Consider the following 15,738-nt stretch of genomic DNA (forward strand, 5'->3'; position numbering starts at 1 on the left):
GGATGCTTCCTGAGGAACTCAAGCCTCCAGATGTCACATGCCCGGCACTGCTGTGGACATCTCACCATTACCAGCCTGAAGAAAAGACTGAAACACAGAGGAAGGCAAAACCACTGAATCACACTGGGCAACAGAATGGAAGCCACTGGACAGACAACCCTGAATCCTCTGGACTTTCAGTTATACGGACCCATGCATTGCCCTATTGGTTAAGCCAGTCTGAGCTGGGTTTCAATTACAGTCAAAAGCATCCCTAAACCCCTAACTGGTAGATCTCAAAGCTCATGCTCTTAACCACTATACAATACTGCCTCCAAGGCAGAGCAAGGACGAAGGGGTCACGGGCAACCCTGACTGTCAGTGAAGAGCAAAAAAGGCTCTGAAGTCCTGCTTAAGTCCAGAGTAACATGCTTTTAGATCCAGGCTGGCACTGTCAGCCTAGCAAAGGTCACTTCACCCCTTCTTCCCTCTGGCTTAGCTGTTCTGTGAGAGGTGTCAGAGGATATAAATCCTCCAGAATACTACATCATCTGAAAAGCATGTCCTGCTAATGGCACCTCCATTCTTACTCCAGAACTACTGAGATCTAGCTGGATTTCCAGTACTTTCCATGTTCATATGGGACATCAGGGATTTTTACATAGACTGAGGGTTGCAGAGCCATCAGTTAAAAAAAAAAAAAAAAGAAAAGAAAGGCACTATTTTGAAGGAAAACCTTTCTAAATTGTGTTCCAACCCCACTGCCTTCTTAAATGGAGTGCGCTTCATATAATTTAATCTTTTCCTGATGACTCAAAGAAGTCCCTATTATGAACATCAACTGCTATATTCAGCTGTACATTTATTCAGCTGGAAGAAATTATGGAGAGGTGGAAAGCTCTTTTGATCCTATACTACACGACTATAACTACTGCACAATTGTTTCTCTTATATCTAATTTTATAGTGTCTGTCTTCTTTCTTCAAACCACACAATCAGTTGTTACTTCCCACAGTTGCTGGAGTATCTTCCTACAATAACCTTTTCACCGCATAATTTACTCTGTCTACATGAAACGGTAAACCTGTATTGTTTTAAATAATATTTAGCATAAATACCACTTACTGAATGCTTAGTATGTTCCATGAATTATATTCAGAGTTGGTGCTCTTTATCTCATTGAAAATGCAATCAACCTTAGAAGGAAGATACTACCCCCACTAGAGAAATCAGAACACTGAGGCACCAGTGAGCTGGATAAGTTTTCTAAGGTTAGACATTGATGAAGGGCAAAGTTTGAAATGAGGATGAACAGGGCTTTGCTATAAGTAAAGGACAGGGACTTTGTGAACATTATTTTGATTATTCAAAGGACTATGCTTCTTGGTGAGGGAAAATGAAGCTAAATTTCAGAAAGACAGAGTGTTATTGTAGAAGGAGAAAACTGGGAAATAAACTCAATTCTAATAACCCACTCCAGTATTCTTGCATGGAGAATCCAATGGTCTGAGGAACCTGGTGGGCTACAGTCTATGGGGTCGCAAAGAGTTGGGCATGCCTGAGTGACTAAACAACAACAACAACAAGAAAGTACAATATAATTTATTTGCTTAATTCCTATGATAAAAAGGAGACAGGCATAACAAACACAGTTGAATGGATTTGTTTAATTCATCTTAAATATATTTTATCTCAGACTACATAGAGAGAAATATGTCCTGAAAAATACCTGCATTCTTACACAGACACATGCTATGTCCTCCAATGATATAAAAATCTTACTAATTAAACCATTAGGGATTTTTCAAAAATAGTAAACTTCTTAAGAACAGTAAAACTTGTGGCCATTCTAACTCCTCACTATTGGCTTCCTGTCATTGAAGCCTTTCTCCACCCAGCCCCCAGGGCCTCTCCAGGCTCTAGACCCTGTAACTGTTCCGGCTACCCTATTGTATAACTTAGCTACTTTCTGGTGAAGCTTGCTGAGTTTCAAAAAGTAAAATTACACATTCTGGAAAACCAATCTGCCCATAAGCTGCAAACTGTCTATAACCAGCACTATTCTGTTAGTGATCTATTTGCTGTGGGTGGGGATTCACGTACCCCTCCTTTACTGCTACCTTCCAGAAACTCCAGGCAATAAATAGTATATTACGGTTCTCCTCAAGGTCAATCATTCAGGACTGATACCCGTTGCTAAAGTAGTGGCAGAACCCAGTTGTACAGCATATTCAACCAACCTCAAATACAAGGCGTTAAGATACAGGATTTCTTCCTTTTCTCCTTCCCTTCCTTCTCTCATGCACCCAATGAATAGTTATTGAAAAGCAGTGGAAATCTGGTCCTGGACTACTAGAATTCTGCTTGGTCAGTTGAAATCTGTAACCTTGAGTTGGATGGTTAAATTCTCTGGATTTTAGTTCATCTATAAATGGGGATAATAATAAAGCCTAACCCACTCTTCTTTGAAAGAAAAGGAGTTAAAACATGTAAAACACTTCAAACAGACTGATACAAACTAAATGTTCACTGAATGTACACTACTTTTCTTCTTATTCTGTAGCAGGCCCTATGCTACCAGATACTAGAGAGACAGCACTGAGACAGACTAGTACGTGTTCTGCCCCACAGGGCTTTTTGACTTGTTCATTTGGTACCAGTTCTTATACTGCATGATCAAACGTAGATTCCTACATTTTAGAAGGAAGAAAATAACTCTGTGCAGTATCTGTTTTGGCTTAGCATAACAATCAGCACCATCATATAAAAATCATTTCAACTTTACTGAGTGCTTGCCATACGCCAGGTGGCACTAGTGGTAAAGACCCTGCCTGCTAATGCAGGAGACATAAGAGACACAGGTTCGATCCATGTGTCGGGAAGATCCCCTGGAAAAGGGAAGAGCAACCCACTTTAGCATTCCTGCTTGGAGAACCCCATGGACAGAGGAGCCCGGCAGGCTACAGTCCATGGGCTTGCAAAGAGTCGGACACGACTGAGTGGCTGATCAACTGATCATGATCACGGTCGGGCCAATTGCCTTACAAGTTTACCTCATTTAATTCTTACAACAATATCATGAGATTGAAACTATCATTCTCATTTTGCAGCTCAAAAATCAAGGAACAAGGAGATTAAGTAGCTCCCCAAATTCAAAACCAGGTCAGTCTGACTCTAGAGCAATGGTTCTGAGCCCTGACCCTTTGTTGCCCTCATAATAGCAAAGGAGAGACTGTATACCAGAGCCCTTAAAATGGAAAACTGCCAAGACAAAAAGAAGGCAGTCAGACTGCATCTCACTATGAAAAGTCAACCCGTGTCCAAGAAAATGTGTATCAGAACCAGAAAATCTAGGAAACAAAGAAGAGAGAGAGGCCTGAGCTGGGGAAGTATCTGAAGGTCTGAGCAGAGCTGAAGTCAGGACATTTGGAGGCCAAAGAAACAGTCTGGAACTGGCACACACACCGATCAGAGGAAGGCCTTGCTTTCCCATATGGCAGGCAATGTTGCAGCTATCATGGCCATCAGGGCAGAAATCTGGCAGCCAGGAATCGGCATGATGGAACATCAAAGAAAGCAGGAGGCTGTCCACTTCCATCTCACTGGTCAGATCTATGGAACATGTCACTCTGAGCTGAAAGAGAGCCTAGAAACTGGAGAGTTTTTTAACTAGGTACCAGTAAAACTTTGCCCACTACTTCTTTCCTCAACCCCCACATAAAGAACTTAAAAGTTCTGCTAGTAAGAAAAGGGTGCTAGACACCATGCAGACAACCTAAGGTCCCTGAATAACATATACCCATCTTTCCTTCTTCATTAAAATCAGCTATGATTTTCTAATTTTTTTTGAAATTTCCAAAAATAATGTATGTATCGTATCTAGGGCAAAAGTTACTGTATGTAGAGAAATATCAATAATCTCAGATATGCAAATGACACCATCCTTATGGCCGAAAGCAAAGAGGAACTAAAGAGCCTTTTGATTAAAGTGAAAGAGGAGATGAAAAAGCTTGCTTAAAACTCAACATTCAAAAAACAAAGATCATGGCATCTGGTCCCATCCCTTCATGGCAAATAGATGGGGAAACAATGGAAACAGTGAGAGGCTTTTTTTTCCTGGACTCCAAAATCACTGCAGATGCTGACCGTAGCCATAAAATAAAAAGACACTTGCTCCTTGGAAGAAAAGCTATGACCAACCTAGACAGCATATTAACAAGCAGATACATTACTTTGCCAACAAAGGTCCGTCTAGTCAAAGCTATGGTTTTACCAATAGTCATGTATGGATGTGAGGGTTGGACTACAAAGAAAGCTGAATGCCAAAGAATTCATGCTTTTGAATTGTAGTGTGGGAGAAGACTCTTGAGAGTCCCTTGGACTGCAAGGAGATCCAAGCAGTCCATCCTAAAGGAAATCAGTCCTGAATATTCACTGGAAGGACTGATGCTGAAGCTGAAACTCCAATACTTTGGCCACCTGATGCAAAGAACTGATTCATTAGAAAAGACCCTGATGCTGGGCAAGATTGAAGGCAGGAGGAGAAAGAGACAAGAAGGGATGAGATGGTTGAACGGCATCACTGACTCAATGGAAATGAGTTTGAGCAAGCTCCGGGAGTTGGTGATGGACTGGGAAGCCTGATGTGCTGCAGTCCATGGGGTTGCAAAGAGTCAGACACAACTGAGAGACTGAACTGAATGGAGGACAAGACAAAAATTACCCAAAGTCAGCAGTGGTTTAAAACTCATAGAAATTCTGTAATAGACCCATGACCCACAGTGACCATATCAGACTGGCTGCTAATCATTCCACTAGCATCAACAAAAATATTGGCAGATCAATGGTACAATTATGTAAAACAGCACTAAATATTTGTTGTTGTTTAGTTGCTAGGTCATATCCAACTCTTTTGTGACCCTCCTCCCTGCCCCTGGATTATAGACCACCAGGATCCTCTGTCTATGGGATTGCCCAGGCAAGAATACAAGATTGGGTTGCCATTTCCTTCTCCAGGGGATCTTTCCAGCCCAGGTATTAAACCTGTGTCTCCTGCATTGGCAGGCAGCTTCTCTACTACAGAGCCACCAAGAAGGCCCCAAACCTTAAATATATGTGGTAGCAAGTTCAGGAAAATACTTATAGGGAAGTCTTTTGGGAAACAATTAGATGACTAACCTTCTAATGACCATTCAAATCAGATCTAAATTTTCTAGAGGCAAATTTTAGAAAATGACAGGATAATACTCAGAGACAACTCAAGCCATGACTACTGGAAATTTATTTTATTTGTGATTATTATTTACTAAGCATTGAATATGCTAATTGTAATGAGGTTGAAATACCATGCCTGACTTGACTATCTTCCCTTTGTGAAGGTCCACTATGACTGCTTCCCTGCAGCTTTAGTAATTAATTGTGGATCTCAGACCTCTCATCATATCAGTCTGTGACCATCTGGCCTAGAAGTGAACGGAGAAAAGTGCCAACTAGGAATAAAGCGGAATGTCCTGGTTTGTCTCTTCTTGCACATCTTTAGCAATCTTTGTTTTGCTTTATCTTTCTCCATGATAATGTGTAAGAAACACAATCCTAAAGATACTTGCATGTGTTGGGGATGGATGCTTCTAAGGTTTGATCCTCGTCTTTGATAATCTGCCATGCTTCTTTACTTATCTTATAAATTCATTGGATTCTTCACTGCTTATGCTTAGCTTTCTTTTTTTCTTTTCTTTTTTTTTTTTTTTTCTAAACTAGTAAGCAATCTTCCCCTGAGAGCAGGGTTTGCCACCTTTGGCCTAATGTAGGGTGAAATGAGTCTCAAAGTCAACTCAGACTAAATCTGTTCTCCACATGTTCGGGCCTTGTCTGGATGCCAGCTGGAAGACTTCTGCTGTGCTCAACACCAGATCCTATCTGGGGATGAGTGGGCTTCACACCAAGGGAATGGAAAGGCAAGCAGTCCAAGTCGTCCCACTGGTATTCCTCACCACTCACTCCAATAGCAGAGAGGAAATGACTGATCCTGGAAAATGTGGGATCATCTCTTTGATGGGATAAGAGAAGTACAAGAAAGAAGAAGGCAGGGATTAAGCCACTTTCTCGTTTAAACATTTTCTGCCTTTTCTTGGCCAGACACCTCATTTCTATATCAAATAAAGCTTAAATGAAGACCTTAATATTCCTTGAGATAGGGTGTTTATCAAAGATGATTGTGCTACTGAACAGGTACTTGATACATGACATGTGCCTGGTTTTAGATCTGATATCTTCCCCCAGCGGTAAGCAATCCACCTGCAATGCAGGAGATGCAGGAGAAGCAAGTTTGGCCCTTAGGTTGTAAAGGTCCCCTGGAGGAGGGCATGGCAACCCAACCCAGTATTCTTGCTGGGAACATTGGACGGACAGAGGAGTCTGGTGAGCTAGAGTCCACAGAGCTGCAAAGAGCTGGACACAAATGGAGCAACTGAGCACAAGCATGAGGTTTGATATGGTAACAGTTATGACAGCGAACATTGGAGGAGAATTTTGAGCCCTTTCAAGAAGATAGCCTTAACACTTAATTTCATTATTGATCATTAAAACTTGTTAATGAAATATTAACAGGTTAGTTCAGTCATTCAGTCATGTCTGACTCTTTGCGACCCCATGGACTACAGCACGCCAGGCTTCCCTGTCCATCACCAACTCCTGGGGCTAGCTCAAACTCATGTCCACCGAGTCAGTGAGGCCATCCAACCATTTCATCCTCTGTCATGCCCTTCTTCTGCTGCCTTCAATCTTTCCCAGCATCACGGGCTTTTCTCATGAGTCAGTTCTTTGCATCAGGTGGCACTTGAATATAATATTCAATATCAAGATATTAACCAACTGGCAATTCTGTGGATTCTGAACTGTACCCTAATGGCAGACACAGGAAGACAGGAACTTCTGGTTCACAGAAATTTTTCTCTTGTTCACAAGGACTGACTTTTCAGGGCCTCCAGTATTCACTTATAAAGTATTGTGATTGTCTCTATCACATGATGAATTGCTGTTATTGCTGTTGCTGCTGTCAAGCAACTATATCCCAGGGACTTTCCAGGTGGCTCAGTGGTCAAGAATCCACCTGCCAAGCAAGGCAGGAGGTGCAAGTTTCACCCCTGGGTCAAGAAGATCCCTTGGAGAAGGAAATGGCAACCCACTTCTGTTTTCTTGCCTGGAAAACCCCATGGATAGAGGAGCCTGGCGGGCTACAGTTCATGGGGTTGCAAAATAGTCAGACATGACTTAGCAACTAAACAACAATAATGACAAACTGTATCCTTAAAGACCCACTCTCACATTGAATACATTTAACTTTGAGGTTGTATTTCCTAGGTATTGTTTAAAAGAATAATGATACAATTAAACATTATCTGCTTCAAAATATATTAACACCACTTAGATGGGTAAAAATAGTTTCACCAAATGATGAGAAATTTGGTAAACAGGGAGCATTCCATTGTATGATAACAACTTAAGTTTTTGATGCCTCAGCTTCTCAACCTGGTCAGTTCAGTTCAGTTCAGTCGCTCAGTCGGGTCTGACTCTTTACGACTCCATGGATGCAGCACGCCAGGCCTCCCTGTCCATCACCAACTCCCAGAGTTTACTCAAACTCGTGCACATTGAGTCAGTGATGCCATCCAACCATCTCATCCTCTGTCGTCCCCTTTTCCTCCCGCCTTCAATCTTTCCCAGAATCAGGGTCTTTTCCAATGAGTCAGTTCTTTGCATCAGGTGGGCAAAGTATTGGAGTTTCAGCTTCTGCAACAGTCCTTCCAATGAATATTCAGTACTGATCTCCTTTAGGATGGACTGGTTGGATCTCCTTGCTCTCCAAGGGACTCTCAAGAGTTTTCTCCAACACCACAGTTCAAAAGCATCAGTTCTTCTGTGCTCAGCTTTCTTTATAGTCCAACTCTCACATTCACACATGACCACTGGAAAAACCATAGCCGTGACTAGACGGACCTTTGTTGACAAAGTAATGTCTTTGCTTTTTAATATGCTGTCTAGCTTGGTCATAATTTTCCTTCCAAGGAGTAAGCATCTTTTAATTTCATGGCTGCAATCACCATCTGCAGTGATTTTGGAGCCCCTGAAAAAAAAGTCTCTCACTGTTTCCACTGTTTCCCCATCTATTTGCCATGAAGTGATGGGACTGGATGCCATGATCTTAGTTTTCTGAATGTTGAGTTTTAAGCCAACTTTTTCACTCTCCTCTTTCACTTTCATCAAGAGGCTCTGTAGTTCTTCTTCACTTTCAGCCATAAGCGTGGTGCCATCTTCATATCTGAGGTTATTAATATTTCTCCCGGCAATCTTGATTCCAGCTTGTTCTTCTTCCAGCCCAGCGTTTCTTATGATGTACTCTGCATATAAGTTAAATAAGCAGGGTGACAATATACAGCCTTGACGTACTCCGTTTCCTATTTGGAACCAGTCTGTTGTTCCATGTCCAGTTCTAACTATTGCTTCCTGACCTGCATACATGTTTCTCAAGAGGCAGGTCAGGTGGTCTGGTATTCCCGTTTCTTTCCGAATTTTCCACAGTTTATTGTGATCCACACATTCAAAAGCTTTGCATAGTCAATAAAGCAGAAATACATGTTTTTCTGGAACTCTCTTGCTTTTTTGCTGATCCAGCAGATGTTGGCAATTTGATTTCTGGTTCCTCTGCCTTTTCTAAAACCAGGTTCAACATCTGGAAGTTCACGATTCACGTATTGCTGAAGCCTGGCTTGGAGAATTGTAAGCATCACTTTACTAGCATGTGAGATGAGTGCAATTGTGCGGTAGTTTGAGCATTCTTTGGCATTGCCTTTCTTTGGGATTGGAATGAAAACTGACTATTTCTAGTCCTGTGGCCACTGCTGAGTATAAGAAGACTGTGGTGGGCAGGGTGAGGTGGGTGGGTGGAGGTGGAGGATTATGGGAAGACCACTCAAAAGAGTTCCAGAAAAACATCTATTTCTGCTTTATTGACTATGCCAAAGCCTTTGACTGTGTTGATCACCACAAACTGTGGAAAATTCTGAAAAAGATGGGAATACCAACCACCTGATCTGCCTCTTGAGAAATCTGTATGCAGGTCAGGAAGCAACAGTTAAAACTGGACATGGAACAACTGGATTGGTTCCAAATAGGAAAAGGAGTACATCAAGGCTGTGTATTGCCACCCTGCTTATTTAACTTATACTCAGAACACATCATGAGAAACGCTGGGTTGGATGAAGAACAAGCTGGAATCAACATTGCCGGGAGAAATATCAACAGCCTCAGATACGCAGATGACACCATACGTACGACAGAAAGCGAAGAAAAACTAAAGAGCCTCTTGATGAATGTGAAAGAGGAGAGTGAAAAAGTTGGTTTAAAGCTCAACATTCAGAAAACTAAGATCATGGCATCTGGTCCAATCACTTCATGGCAAATAGATGGGGAAACAGTAGAAACAGTGGCAGACTTTATTTTGGGGGGCACCAAAATCACTGCAGATGGTGACTGCAGCCATGAAATTAAAAGATGCTTACTCCTGGAAAGAAAAGTTATGACCAAGCTAGACAGCATATTAAAAAGCAGAGACATTACTTTGCCAACTAAGGTCCATCTCGTCAAGGCTATGGTTTTTCCAGTAGTCATGCATGGATGTGAGAGTTGGAATATAAGGAAAGCTGAGCACCAAAGAATTGATGCTTTTGAACTATGGTATTGGAGAAGACTCTTGAGAGTCCTTTGGACTGCAAGGAGATACAACCAGTCCATCCTAAAGGAGATCAGTACTGAATATTCACTGGAAGGACTGTTGCAGAAGCTGAAACTCTAATACTTTGGCCACCTGATTCGAAGAACTGACTCATTGGAAAAGACCCTGATGCTAGGAAAGATTGAAGGTGGGAGGAGAAGGGGACGACAGAGGAAGAGATGGTTGGATGGCATCACCGACTCAGTGTACATGAGTTTGTGTAAACTCGCAAGTTGGTGATAGACAGGGAGGTCTGGCATGCTGCAGTCCATGGGGTCACAAGTAGTCAGACACGACTGAGTGACTAAACTGAACTGAAGGTTCGCAGGGGCTTGGGGGTGGGTGGGAGGAGGTGGACAATTATGGACAGACCACTCAACAATTATACAAGTTCTATAATCAGATCACTATCTAAAATAACAATAGTGTTAATAGTAATATCAGCACAAGTCAATCTCTACTGGTATTTGCATTCAGCAATTGGTCAGTTGATGCTTTACAGCCTTAAAACCCAGGCTCATGCTTCCTCCTACAGAATGTACATCTTTACATGATTATTTCCAATAGAGACCCGATTCACCAAAATTCAAAATGACCTAGTGGACCTGCCCTACCATACAGCCTTGCTCCTCTTCTTCCCTTCCCTCTTTCCATTCACTTACTCCCAACACATACACAATTTATTTAAACACAGAAAAAGATGTTCTCTATACTCTCAGTTTCCCCATATAACTAAAAACTGTGGAAAATGCAGCAGTTCTTAAAGCAACTAAGCCAGCCACTATTTGCCCTAAAGCAAGAGTCTTCTGCAAGATTTTCAACTTATATCTTAAAGTCTTCATGTACTGAAAAGGCTTTCTCTTTAGTTGTTAAGAGATTTTAAAATATGTTGTAGTCTTTAGTTGAAGATTGTATGAGAATAGACTGATCTGAGCATCCACTCTCAACAAGTTACAGACTCCACACACAGAGTAGAATTCTTTTAACAAAAAGGCAGTTAGCTTGACCTCCCATCATGGGATGTTCTGGGCTCTTACTTAAGATCACTAAGCCATGACCCTGGCATAAATCCAAGCCAGCACTCATTTAATACACGTGTTCTTGGAGCCAAGACATCTGTGTGTTATAATGACATGCAAGTTACAAAGGAGTGTTTATATTTCACTTTAGTATAATGCGAACACTTAGCTGTCACAAATCAGCTTTCTATAATGACTAGTCCTTACTTAAAGGACTTATTATATTTCCAATTAAAGTCCTTAGCAGTATACAACAAATTTATGAGACCTGATTAAGCTGTTTATTACTGCAACTCCAGAAGTGCTATGAAGATAAGACAGCAGCTAAACATGTTGAAAAATAGGATAAACTTTTAAAAATCTTCATCATATAAAATAACTATCATATATTAATCGAACCACTTTCAAACAATGTATTTCATTTTTATCCCCTTGAATAATAGAGTCATTGTTCTCTAAAACTGACAATGAAAAAAAAAAGTTTGGGCAGAATAGAATGATCTTCCTGCTATCAGAAGCTATCGAGGGGCAGACTGGTTTGGATTTGAGGAGGTACCTCCCCAAGCCCCCATCCAAAGGCAGGAACAGCAGTGGCCATCTCTATTTCAGTGGTCCCACTGATATGCAGATAAGCAAGGTTACATCCTAAACCAATGCACTGCACCATGATATTACCCTTCAAAAGGACCAGCTGAAATTCTGGCCAGGATTGCCTTAGGGGAAGAGAAGAGGAAAGTTAATTATCTTTCTAACCCGAGGAGGTAATGCAAAAGGTCACTTCAGAGGTCAGAAGACCAACTCAAACAGCTCATCAATTTAAACACCTTCTCTAATTTTTTAACTGCTTCACTTTTGGTGAGCACAGTTTGAACTCTTTGTTTTGGTAACTCATAAACCTCTGCTGAAGACTTCTTTTCTCAGGCATTTACTTTGTTGCCCTAAACTAGCCTCTAGTGAAATCACTTTTAAAAAGTTAAAATCCATGTTCCTATAGAAGTCTGATGTCTTGTGTACCCCATTTGGCTTGATTAAAAGGTCAGTGCTTGCTAACAGGACTATAAGAAAATGCCTCCAAAGTGAACTCCTTAAAGGTCAAAATGGAGAATCAACAGCTATTTTCAACATTTTTTAAATGATGTAACATGCACATTTATGTATAATATGGGCTTCCAAAGTTGAGTAAAATATTGTCTCTTTGTAGCAATAAAGATTATTTCACACTGATCAAAAAATGTTTATATGTCATTCTATGTAGTATTAATAAAAATATATAAAAATGACTTAATATTCCTGAGAGACATTATTTAAAGCATGGAGTCCAAAGGTATGGATAATATGTATGTATGCACACGTACTCGGTCGTGTCCAACTCTCAGCAACTCATGCACTGTAGCCGGCCAGGCTCCTCTTTCCACGGAATTTTCCAGGCAATAATACTGGAATGGGTTGCCATTTCCTTCTCCAGGATAATCCATGGGATCCCAGAATGGAAGTGAGGGGCATGGAAGACAGGATGTCTGGATTTAAGAGAAATCAGTGACAAAACTAGTCCTCCACTAGCTGAGACTCAAAATATGCACAGATGAAATTTTCCACTTTTCTTTTTATGAACCAGCAGATAAAATGGCAAGCAACTCTCATTTCCCATCTCCATCTTTTTATCAAACAAAAATCAAATAATTCTGGTGAACAGTTAAGAGACTGAAAGGTTAGGTCATTAAAGCATTTGGCTGAAGACAAAGTCCAGTTTTACCAAAATCATACTCCAATTCATAAATTCTTGATAATACTGCCAGTTCTTCCACAAAGTGGTCATAATTTTTCACAGAAATGAGTATACGATCTACCCATTTACCCACATACAAGGTGTGACAATATAATAATGAGACCAATTCCATAAGCCAGTCACGAAAACCAATTCCATTAACTTTTCATACATGACATATAAGATGCCAGAAACACTTTATGTTTCCAACAGACTTCCTTAGTTTTCAAAGATATTTCTTAGGAAAATTTTCTTTTTATTTCTGCCTATATTTACATAGTGTGAAAACTGGACAAGGACCAATTCAGGTGAAAGCAATTTATAACTCTAACCAGACCTAGGTTAACGATAGAAATCTGATAAACATCAAGCTAACCAGACAAATATAAGTGATCACGCCATCTTCAATGCCTACCTTCTTTGAGGGTCAATAACCCTCAAATTTGGTGTGTATGCATTGGAGCTTCCCATCATTGCTGCTGATTTGTGTGGTGCTGTTTACCTTTTCCTTCCCACCCAAGAGAAAGTAGTAATTTTTCAGATAAAAGTGGACTCATGGACGGAGGAGCCAAGATGGCGGAGGAGTAGGACGGGGAGACCACTTTCTCTCCTACAAATTCATCAAAAGAATAACTGAACGCAGAGCAAACTTCACAAAACAACTTCTGATCACTAGCTGAGGTCATCAGGCGCCCAGAAAAGCAGCCCATTCTCTTCGAAAGGAGGTAGGACAAAATATAAAAGATAAAAAGTGAGACAAAAGAGCTAAGGACGGAGATCCGTCCCGGGAAGGGAGTCTTAGGCAGCATTGCTTGGGGTAGGGTCCGGGCCTGAGTGCCCTGAGGACAATCGGAGGGAGCTTCTGTGAGTTGCCAACTTGAACTGTGGGAGAGCAAAAGAGAGAGAGAAAATTAACCGGCCCGAACACACTGCCGGCCGTTCGCAGAACAAAGGGACCGAGAAAGTCCAGAGAAGAGCTCGCAGGCTGCGGACTGGCCCAGCCCCGCCGGAGGCAGGAGGCAGGGGGGAGGGGAAGGTCGCGGCGAGACACAGAGCACAGGCACCCGACCGGCGCGGGCGGGGACTGGGGCTGGGGACGCGGAGGGCGGAAGGCGCGCGCACCCGACTGGCGCCAACGGAAACTGAGACTGGGTCCGCGGAAGGGAGTGGGCGCGCCACACCTGGGGAGAGTGCGCCCACCAAGCCCCTGGCTGCCTGGACCGCTCTGACGGGGAAGGCACAGAGAGCAGGCGCAGCTTTTCGTTCCGCGCTTTTGTGGAACACCCGAGGGCTGGAACCTCGCGCAGCGCGGGCGCGCTCCATATAGAACAGCCGGGAGCCTGAGCAGCGCAGACGGAGAAAGCAGCATCAGCCCCTCCCGGCGCCGCCAGCCCGTCCCCGCGGCGCCAGCCCGTCCCCGCGGCGCCAGCCCCTCCCCGCAGAGCGACGGAACTAACTACCTGAATAAGAGTCCACCTCCGCCTGCCTGTGTCAGAGCGGAAATGAGGCTCTGAAGAGACCGGCAAACAGAAGCCAAATAAACAAAGGGAACCGCTTCAGAAGGGACTGGTGCAACAGATTAAAATCCCTCTAGAAAACACCGACTACACCTGAAGGGGCCTGTAGATATCGAGAAGCGTAAGCTGGAACGAGGAGCTATCTGAAACTGAGCCGAACCCACACTGACCGCAACAGCTCCAGAGAAACTCCTAGATATATATTTTTTTCTTTTTTTATTTTTTCTTTTTTATTTTTTCTCTTTTATTTTCCTTTAAAATTTCCTATTACTCCCCCATTACTCCTTAACTTTCATTTTCATAGATTTTTACGATTTTTTTAATTAGGGAAAAAAAAATTTTTTTTTCTCTTTTTTTTCTTTTTTCTTTTCTTCCTTTTTCTCTTCTATTTTCTATTTTTCTTTTTCTCTTATTTCTTTTAAAGTCCTCTAGTACTCCTCTTCTACTGCTTAATTTTCATTTTCTTTTTTTTTTTTTTAATTTTCATTTTCAATACACTATAACCTTACAAAAAAAAAAAAAAGAAGAGAAGCCCTGTTTTTAAACCAAAGATTATTCTCTCCCAATCTTGACTCTCTGTTTTCTACCTCAGAACACCTCTATTTCCTCCTTTCCCCTTCTCTTCCCAATCCAATTCTGTGAATCTATGTAGGTGACTGGGCTGCGGAGACCACGCCGGGAACACACAGCTGTGTAGATCTGTCTCTCTCCTCTTGAGGCCCCCTTTTTCTCCTCCTGCTCATCTCTATCTCCCTCCTCTCTCTCCTCTTCTTCATGTAACTCTGTGAACCTCTCTGGGTGTCCCTAACACGGGAGAATCTTTTCACCATTAACCTAGAAGTTTTATTATCAGTGCTGTATAGTTGGAGAAGTCCTGAGACTACAGGAAGAATAAAACTGAAATCCAGAGGCAGGAGACTTAAGCCCAAAACCTGAGAACACCAGAAAACTCCTGACTACATGGAACTTTAAGTAATAAGTGACCATCCAAAAGCCTCCATACCTACACTGAAACCAACCACCACCCAAGAGCCAATAAGTTTTAGAGCAAGACATACCACGCAAATTCTCCAGCAACGCAGGAACATAGCCCTGAACGTCAACATACAGGCTGCCCAAGGTCACACCTAACACATAGACCCATCTCAAAACTCATTACTGGACACTCCATTGCTCTCCAAAGAGAAGAAATCAAGTTCCACGCACCAGAACACTGACGCAAGCTTCCCTAACCAGGAAACCTTGACAAGCCAATTGTCTAACCCCACCCACTGGGTAAATCCTCCACAATAAAAAGGAACCACAGACCTCCAGAATACAGAAAGTCCACTCCAGACCCAGCAATCTAAACAAGATGAAAAGGCAAAGAAATACCCAACAGGTAAAGGAACATGAAAAATGCCCACCAAGTCAAGCAAAAGAGGAGGAGATAGGGAATCTACCTGAAAAAGAATTTAGAATAATGATAATAAAAATGATCCAAAATCTTGAAAACAAAATGGAGTTACAGATAAATAACCTGGAGACAAGCATTGAGAAGAGGCAAGAAATGTTTAACAAGAACCTAGAAGAAATAAAAAAAAGTCACTTTGGAGGGAACCAAGAGTAGAATAACGGAGGCAGAAGATAGGAATAATTGAGGTAGAAGATAAAATGGTGAATTAATGGAAGGCAGAGAGAAAATAAGAA

The 15,738-nt window shown here is 41.9% G+C and overlaps 1 protein-coding gene across 4 annotated transcripts in view; it reads right to left on the reverse strand.

The window, feature by feature from the left end:
* BBS9 (Bardet-Biedl syndrome 9) overlaps positions 1–15,738 on the reverse strand; it is a 461,674-nt gene that overhangs the window by 136,743 nt on the left and 309,193 nt on the right. Inside the window, exon 20 of one of the 4 annotated variants that reach the window (XM_043463235.1) lies at positions 12,057–12,284. The exons of the other annotated variants lie outside the window; for them this stretch is intronic. Within the exon in view, the coding sequence (XP_043319170.1) occupies positions 12,072–12,284 (213 nt within the window). The 3' untranslated portion in view covers positions 12,057–12,071. Of the gene's footprint in view, positions 1–12,056; positions 12,285–15,738 lie in introns of those variants that run through there. 4 annotated transcript variants of the gene reach the window in all.

The sequence above is a fragment of the Cervus canadensis genome, chromosome 3 (assembly GCF_019320065.1).
Source record: "Cervus canadensis isolate Bull #8, Minnesota chromosome 3, ASM1932006v1, whole genome shotgun sequence".
NCBI classification, from domain to species: Eukaryota; Metazoa; Chordata; class Mammalia; order Artiodactyla; family Cervidae; genus Cervus; species Cervus canadensis.